Here is a 7916-nt window from a genome sequence, read left to right on the forward strand (position 1 = left end):
ATACTATTGCATATCTATACTACGCCGACACTGGCTAGCGCTCACGAACTGACGCTCGCTCGCTGATACGCTCAGTTGAACCACTTCTCCTTCAGATTCTTCCTCGCGACGGCGGGGCGCGCGACGGCAACTCCGACACCAAGCGCAGCCAGCGTCACGAGCAGCTGGAGCTTGTTGAAGCCCTGGCCGAGAATGTCAAACGTGCCGCTCGGCTGCAGGGCGCGCGTGCAGAATAAGTCAGTGCCGTAGGCCAGCAGAAGGCCAGAGCTCTCCAGCAGACTCGGGGCGGGGACGAGGTGCTCGAGTCCAAGGACGGGGTAGACGTGCGACAGGATCGAGGAGCCGCCGGTGGGGAGGAGTGAGTCGTAGGGGATCAGCATCTCCTCCTGCTCCGCCTTGGTCGGCTTGCCCTCCGGACGGCGGGGGTCGAGCAGGCGGCGGGGCATGTATGCCACCTGCCCGGCCGAGGTGATGAAGACGAGGTCCTTGGCCGTCACACCGTAGGTCGAGGTCGTGAAGCCGAGACCGCGCACGGCGGTCTGCAGAATGAAGGTGCGAGTCTGGGCGCGGATGCGGGGAGTGGTGGCAAGCGACGAGCGGCCGGCGGACGAGTTCGTCGGTGCGTCCTCGTACAGCTCGACAGATCCCAGGCGCCAACCGCCGGAAGCACCGCCGGCCTCAAGCCAAGCGTACACGAGCCAGTTCTCGACCATGGCGGCCTCGAGCTGGCGATCCTGGACGCTCGGGACGAGGGCCTCGTAGACGGTGGATCCAGTGACAGTGTCAATGACGTAGATGTGGCCGTTGGCGACCCTGTCCTCGCTCTCAGTGACGGACGTCACAACCGTGAGGTGCGGGTTCATGTACTTGTAGAGGACAGACTTGTCACCAAGTGCGCGGCCAAAGCTAGCCGTCTCACTCGGCGTCAGGGGCGCAATGTCGAGGACGGCCTGGTTCGAGAACGCGCGCGACCAGACCTCCTGCGTCGTGAACGTCTGGTTGTCGCCCTGGAGTCCGGGCGCGAAGCCGCGCAGCGTGGTCGTGCCGTGCCTCTCATCGTGTTGCGTCCAGAACATCTCGCCCGCCTGCGCCTCGAGCGCGTTCGCAACCTTCTTGCACTTGGGAAAGATGGAGAGCACGTTGTCCGCGTCGACAATGCCGAGGACGCGGTTACGAGTGCAGCAGTTGATGAACGGTGTGACAAAGACGGACTTGGCGCGGCCGACGCACAGGAACTTGCCCAAGGGAATGTTGAACTCGTTTACGTCGCCGGCGACCTCGCCCGTGAAGGCATCAATGTGGTAGCCGAGCGTGAGCGAGTAGCCGTTCTTGGTGCGCGTCGCAACAACGGCGAGCTGCGGGTTACCAGCTTCGGACACATTGCGCGTCTGTCCAACCCAGAGAACGTCGAGCTCGGGTCCGTCCTTGGTGAAGAAGCCAAGGTTGCGGGTCCAGAGCGCGTTGCCGTTGGCGCTGTCGAGCGCAAACACCTTGCCGCCCTTGGTAACGGCCACGATGAGCTTCTGCAGACCGAACTGGTCACGGTTCAGGTGACCCGCCTGGAGGGGCGGGGTCTGCGCCACAATCTCGGTGGACGTGAGGCGCTGGATGAAACGCAGCACATAGCCAGGCGCCTCCTTGAGGAGACCGATATGGCGCACAATGCGCGCAGGGAAGCTCTCGTCCGCGAGCGTCTCCAGAGTCTCCTCTGTCGCCGGCTCACCGAGGTCCACGAACTGCGCGGCAGCGAGGTCGGCGAGTCCCTCCTCACGTGTCCACGCGACGGTCTTGGGCGGGACAAGCTGGATGGCGCCCGAAGACGAGGAGAGGAGCAGCGTCGGCTCGCCCTGTTCAGTGAGCTGCGGGGAAAGGGCAACGCTGGTGATGACGCCGTGCGAGTTCATGTCAAACGGCACCTCGACGTCGGAGCGAGACTGCTCAACACCCTCGGCGTTGAGACGGAAGGTCTGAACCTGCGTGCTCTTGGTGACGAACGAGTAGAAAACGTACGCAAACTGGAACGCCTCACCGGAGCAGCTGCCAGAGTACACGGGGGCAGCCGCGCCAACAGAGCCAGGAAACTCATTGACGACACGCGCGCCGCGAGAGTCGACGACAAAGACTTGAGCCTTGTCGTTCTCAAGAGTACCGAGCATGAATCCGTTCGCGCGGAAGCCGACATCGACGAGGCCGATATACTTCGTGCCCATACCGGCGGCGCGCTCACGCACGGCGCCAACAGTTCCCTTCTCAGGCTGAAGGACAGACGAGTGCACCTTGCCCCTCTCGGTCCAGACGGCGGCGATCTCGCCATCGATAGTGCGCACGAGGAACGCCTCGCTCCCGTCCGCCTCGAGCGTGCCACCGATCTGGGTAAAGTCGGAGAAACCCATAGTCTTGAGGTCGAGCGTGATAAACGACAAAGTTGAGCGGACATACGCCGTCGTAATGTCGAGCACGACGACCTTGTCGTCCTTGATCATGATGTTCTTGAATCGGTTCGCGCTGATGTCAGCTTGAACTTCGGATTCGACGTAGCTAGTCTCCGTACTTACCCAGTCTCCGGCCACACCATCGTCCACTGCTGGGTACCCGTCTTGCGGTCAATCTTCGTGAGACGGGCACCGTCGGTCAGGAGCATGAGGTAGTCGTCCGCGAGCGCGACGTCCCAGCCATACTTGGACGACGGCTCGTTCTTGACGCTGACGGGGTTGTTCCAAAGGAGCGCTCCGGTCGACAGATGGTAAAGGTTCAGACCACCCTTTGTGAGCAGCAAGACGCCTGAGAATGGTTAGCCAGACAAGCACACTCAACCATTTTGTCTCAACCGCAAAGCGACTCCGAATCGTGGGAGGGAAGGCGGAGGAAGGCACTCACCATCGTCCTGAACCCAGTACTGGAACGGCGTGTCGATACTCTGTCGCCACCGCACATCGCCCGTGTTCTCATCAAGCACAGCCAGCACCTTCTTGTCCGTGACGGCGACGACTGCGCGGTGTCCGTCGATGTCGACAAACTGCGGCGGCGCACTCGCCAGCGGCTTGCCGATCAGGGCGCGGTGCCAGTCGACGATGCCGGCCAGATTCTCCTGCAGCGCGCTGACGACCGAGAGCAGCGCCAGCAGCGCCAGTAGCGGTGCCAGGAGCACTGCGAATGGACCTCGCATGGTCCTACTGTCGATTGGTTTGTCGGTGGGTTGGATGAGAGATCGCAAGACGAAGTCGTTAGTGGAGGGAAGGACGGCTGTGACGCGGACAGTGGCGCCCCGCATTTTCCCAGTTTGGCTGGCACCGAGGGAAGGGTATGCCGGATGGTGCACACGAACCTGACGGATTTCACTGTTTACATTGCGAAGGGAACCGAGGCAGCCCCGGGGGGGCCAGGTGGATGGTACAAGGTGCTGCGGTAGTACTATCTGACCGTGACATATGCAGGTGAATATAGACGGAGTGGTCGGTATTAGGTGAATGATATGGAGTAGGGTCCGAAGGAACGCGAGAGGAGGGAGGTTTCTGCGGCCCACCCTCTCCGCCATGATCAGTTCGAGGATCGCGGCTATCGTGCGGGAACCGGAGCAGCCACTGCCGCGGCCTTGGCCTGCTCGTCGCGTTCGAGCGCGAGGCGTTCGGCATAGGCGTCGTACGCATACTTGATCGGCTTTGCGGCGTAAACGTCGTCGAGCGACACACTGATCTCGCTTGCGTTGTCCGCGGGCGGCTTCGTGCGTCCTGTGAACAGGCTATCGGGGTCAAAGTCGTCTGTAAGTTAGCTCTGCGATCAATGTAGCAAAGCTTGGGAGGCAAACGATGTGCACGAAATAGTGGTGGTGCTGTACTCACTGTCAGGATCGGCCCTGCGCTTTCCGAGCGCTTTGCGGGACGGCATCTTGGGTGGCGCATCGTCGTCGATCTCCTCGGCACTCGACTCGGGAGCGGGAGTGCCGTTTGCGGTACCGTTCGGTCCTTCTGTGCTGGAAGCGTGCATGTCCGAGGCAGCGTGCAAGCTTGCGGTTGAGTTGTGACTGCGGAATGCGTTCGGCAGGGGCAGCGGGCGAGGACCACCCATGCGTCGCGCCGCGGGCTGCTTGTTCCCGACCGGGGAAGGCGCACGCTGACCAGTCATCGCCGGACGGAGGGGCGGCTGCGGCAGCGGGTGGTCTTCCGGCGACGGCGTCGAGGATCGATCGGCCTGGAACCCATTCATCATGACGCTGATACCAGCTCCTGTGGCGGCGCCAACGGCAGCTCCGGCGGCCAGTCCACTGGCGATGCCCGGAGTAGTGCCCAGGCTTTGCGCACTTGCAGGGGTTGCGGCACCGGTGTAGACGGGCGACATGGGCGCGGACGGGGCGACAGGCATGGCGATTGGAGGTGGAGACAGGGCAGCGGGGCGGTCCTGCGGCATCCGCATTTTCTCGAATGAAGCACGCATCTGTTCATGGGAATGGTGCTGGTCGTGTGACTGGCGGGCGTCGGCATCCATGTACTGGCCTGGCGACGGAGAGCGAGACGCGGCCGAACCCTCGGCGCGCATCGTCTCGTCCACCATGAGCATATCCTTCTGCCGTCGGTCCATGCGGGTGTCCTTCTTGCTGATCTCCTCGACAGCGCGAACTTCCTTCTCGTATGCGGCAGAACGCGCGAGCTCATCGTACTGCTCCATAGCGTCAGAGAGCTTGCCGTGCGCCTCAAGGAGCACGTCGAGCGCACTCTCCTCCGGAGTAGCCATATTGGTCGCCTCCTGTAGCTCAATCGAGTCTGCGACACGGCGCGACTTGGCAGCCTCCGACTGCGCCCAGTCCATTTGCGTGCTGAGCGAAGTGAAGGACTGCTGGCATCGAGAGTGATACTCTTGCAGAATAACCTTGTCGTCGAACTCTGACGGCGCAGTGTAAACAAGCGCCTCGGACAGGATTCGCGCATTCTCCTTGCCCTCGGACGCCTCGACGATGAGCTTCTGAATGTCATCCTCGTGGCTTGGAGTGACGTGATACTTGGGCCGGTCGCGCGGTTTGCCCCGGTCCTTAACCGAGTCTTTCGCTTCCTTGCCGTCCTTGTCACGCTTCCTCCGCACCTTGTCCCGCTTGTCCTTCGGTGTCCTATCGGTTCGGACCGTCGCGGTCGTCGTGTTGATACTAGCAGCGTCCGACGGGTTGGGCGGCAGCGAACCGGGAGAATAAAGAAGGAAGTCATCGGGCAGAGGGCGTCCGATGTCCAAGTCCTCAGGGAGCTTGATCTTCTTCCACAGCTCCTGGAGGCCTTCGCAGCCGCGTTCGGCGTGATAAGCGTACGTGAGACCAGCGAGAACGTCGATCGCCCAGCGCAAAGTTGCCTGCGACGGTGGAGGGTCGAGTTTGTTGGTGACAATGGGCTCAACGGCGGCCATGAACTTGCGGCACGTGGCGAAGTCTGTGGTCAGTCAACAGCCCCCAACCAGAAACTTACGGTGGTAGGGGCGAGTCCTCACATTCCGCATCGTCAACCACCAGAGACGGGTGGCCATGCGGCGCTCTGGGTCGGTGCCATGCTTGAACACCTTACGCAGACCACGAGCAGCATCCTTACTGGCCGCGTCGGGGTTTTCGGACAGGTTGATCTTCTCGCAGAGCTCGAGGACGGCGTTCTGGGTCGTTTCACGGCGCGAGCAGAGTTGTCCTGGATACGGTTAGCACACAGCGGACGTGACAGACTAACTGATTAGCTGATAGATGTCCTCTTCCCCTGCTGGGGTCCTTTGCAGGCGATCGGCTGTGCGATCTCGACTGCGATTCCGATCGCCGTCCCTGCGCGGACGGTCGGTTCCGGTCTCGCGCGCGGAAGTCAGAACCTCGATGGACACTGCGTTCGAAGCCGATCGGGAACGCGAAGAGGGCTTAGGCGCGACTTCCATACCACCGTGCCCAAGCGAGCTGGCGTGTCCCCCTGCAGTCGAAAGCTCAGCGTCACCGCGGTAACCTTCTGCGCTAGGCCTGTCTTCAACTGAGCCAGGCATGACGACAGGCAGATCCTTGTCGAGGTGCACAGGCGCGGTCGTGACTGTCGGTGTCGTCCCGTTAGAGCTGACAACGTATTGACCGTGGCCATGGGACGAATGTGTGTCAATGGGGTCAGGCTGGCCGTGTCCTAGGCTGGAGGCAGCCTCGTCTTCAGGTCGGGGCTGCACAGGGTTGGACTGGTGCTTCGATAGCTTATTGTGCTTTCGATCGCTCCACCCGCTCCAGAATCCTTTCTTCTTCTCCTTGTCCTTGTCGTCCTTGTCCTTGTGGGAGCTGGAGGCTGAGAAGAAGTGTCTTGAATCGTGCTTGCCGTCGTGCCTCACGTCGAGGTTCTCCATGCGGTTTGACTCTGGGACATTGTGATGATGACCTCCACCACCCATGATCGAAGGCATGGAGCTGCGGATACCAGAAGCGTTCAGTTCTCGTCTTGACCTCGGTCGATGGGCCTCTTCGTCGCCGTCGTCGGCACTGGTCGAGTTGAAGTTGTTGGCTAATGGTGATCGGTTCAGAGGGGATTGGCCTTGGCCACCCTTCCCTCCCAGCATGTTGACGACCTGGGGGCTGGGGTGAACGGACCCTTCCTGGTCGGATCCCCGCCCTGATTGAGACGAAGCGCTGTATCCTCGACTTCGCGCGCTTGAGTAGCCGTCGGGGCCTTCGTAGCTGGATGCGGTGATGTGCGGTGGGAGATTGGAAGCGACGTTGTGCAAGCTGGGAATGCTGCCTTGGTGGGAGTGCGAGAAGCGGCCTGACGTCGGGGGAGTCGAGGGGCGAGTTGCGGGGCGGAACTGGGGCGACGGTGGTCCCGCACCGGGGGGCAGGAAGAACGCGGGCTGTGCGGGTTGTGTGGGTGCTGTCTGGGACATGGCTGTATCCGGTCTGGCGTACATCTGCGCGATGGGAGGGTCGTTGGGCGAGCGTCCGGGGCCCGGCATGCCTGGGGATCTGGGTTCGGGCGTCGGCATAACATAACTCGAACCTGTTCCACCTGTCCCCGATCTCGATCGAGGGTTCGCCATGCTCGTCCGATCGTTGCCTCCATCTCGCCTGAATGGAGCTGAGGCAGCCTCCTCCTCCATCTGTCGATAGTCGGGCTGCCCAGGAGCTACGGGGGCACCGCGAGCGCTGTCTCGCGGCGGTCTCGGGGGAGGTGTTGCGGAAGCCAGAGCGGCGCCGCCAGGTGGAGGCGGAACCGGCTTTTGCATCATGGCGGCGTTCATGGGCTGGGGAACGATCTGAGGCTGGACCTGCATCGGTCCAGCCGGAGTGGAGTTCGGGTGAGACGGCGGCCTTGATCCTCCGTTCGCGCGGCCGGCGTCGAGAGGGAAAGGCGTCACAGTTGCGCTTTGGTGGCGGCGCTTGTGTAAGTCGTGGCCTTGCATGATACCGGAAGAGCGCTGGTGTGAAGTCGACATGGGAGTCATGGAGCCATCGCGCTCCTGCTCGGACGACTTGGTTGAGCGGTTAAAGAGCTTCTTCATTGTGGTGGAAGCTGCAGCGCGAGCGCCGTCGGTATACTTGCGAGAGAAGCCAGACGTGCCAGAGACGCCAGTCGTACCAGTCGAACCAGGGGAAGCGGTCGACGGAGAAGAAGCTGGATCTGGTCTTGGCCGAGAGCGAGAGCGAAAGCTCGAGCTCGAGCACGCTCGTGACGATCGTGCGTCGACCGGGCGTGGACCGGGCGGGCCGAGGCGATGCTAACGAAGCGGAGGCGCACGAAGCAGGCTCAACAGGCTAGTCGGGCGGGTCAGACGGGCTGAGATGGCGGTGCCGGCTGCTTGGTGCCCGACGTGACTTTGTTGCCCTTGGACGGACTGGGTTCTGGCTAGGCCTGGTCAAAGTCACGGCTGGGTGTCGTGTTCGGGAGTGTGCGTGTCGTGTGTCGTGAGGAGTCGTAATGGCGGGGGCGGGGGGCGGG

At 62.2% G+C, this 7916-nt stretch overlaps 2 protein-coding genes across 2 annotated transcripts; both read right to left on the bottom strand.

The window, feature by feature from the left end:
* Positions 1 to 71: 71 nt before the first annotated feature.
* Positions 72 to 3271, bottom strand: A1Q1_07766 (endoplasmic reticulum protein; the record flags this gene model as incomplete). The annotated part of the gene is made up of 3 exons (XM_014326778.1): positions 72 to 2505; positions 2556 to 2781; positions 2878 to 3271. The coding sequence occupies 3 exons, from the start codon at positions 3269 to 3271 to the stop codon at positions 72 to 74; spliced, it is 3054 nt and encodes a 1017-aa protein (XP_014182253.1).
* A 284-nt stretch (positions 3272 to 3555) lies between these two features.
* Positions 3556 to 7479, bottom strand: A1Q1_07767 (uncharacterized protein; the record flags this gene model as incomplete). The annotated part of the gene is made up of 4 exons (XM_014326779.1): positions 3556 to 3758; positions 3840 to 5408; positions 5541 to 5654; positions 5793 to 7479. The coding sequence occupies 4 exons, from the start codon at positions 7477 to 7479 to the stop codon at positions 3556 to 3558; spliced, it is 3573 nt and encodes a 1190-aa protein (XP_014182254.1).
* Between the last annotated feature and the right edge of the window lie 437 nt (positions 7480 to 7916).

The sequence above is a fragment of the Trichosporon asahii genome (genome assembly GCF_000293215.1).
Source record: "Trichosporon asahii var. asahii CBS 2479 unplaced genomic scaffold scaffold00017, whole genome shotgun sequence".
NCBI classification, from domain to species: Eukaryota; Fungi; Basidiomycota; class Tremellomycetes; order Trichosporonales; family Trichosporonaceae; genus Trichosporon; species Trichosporon asahii.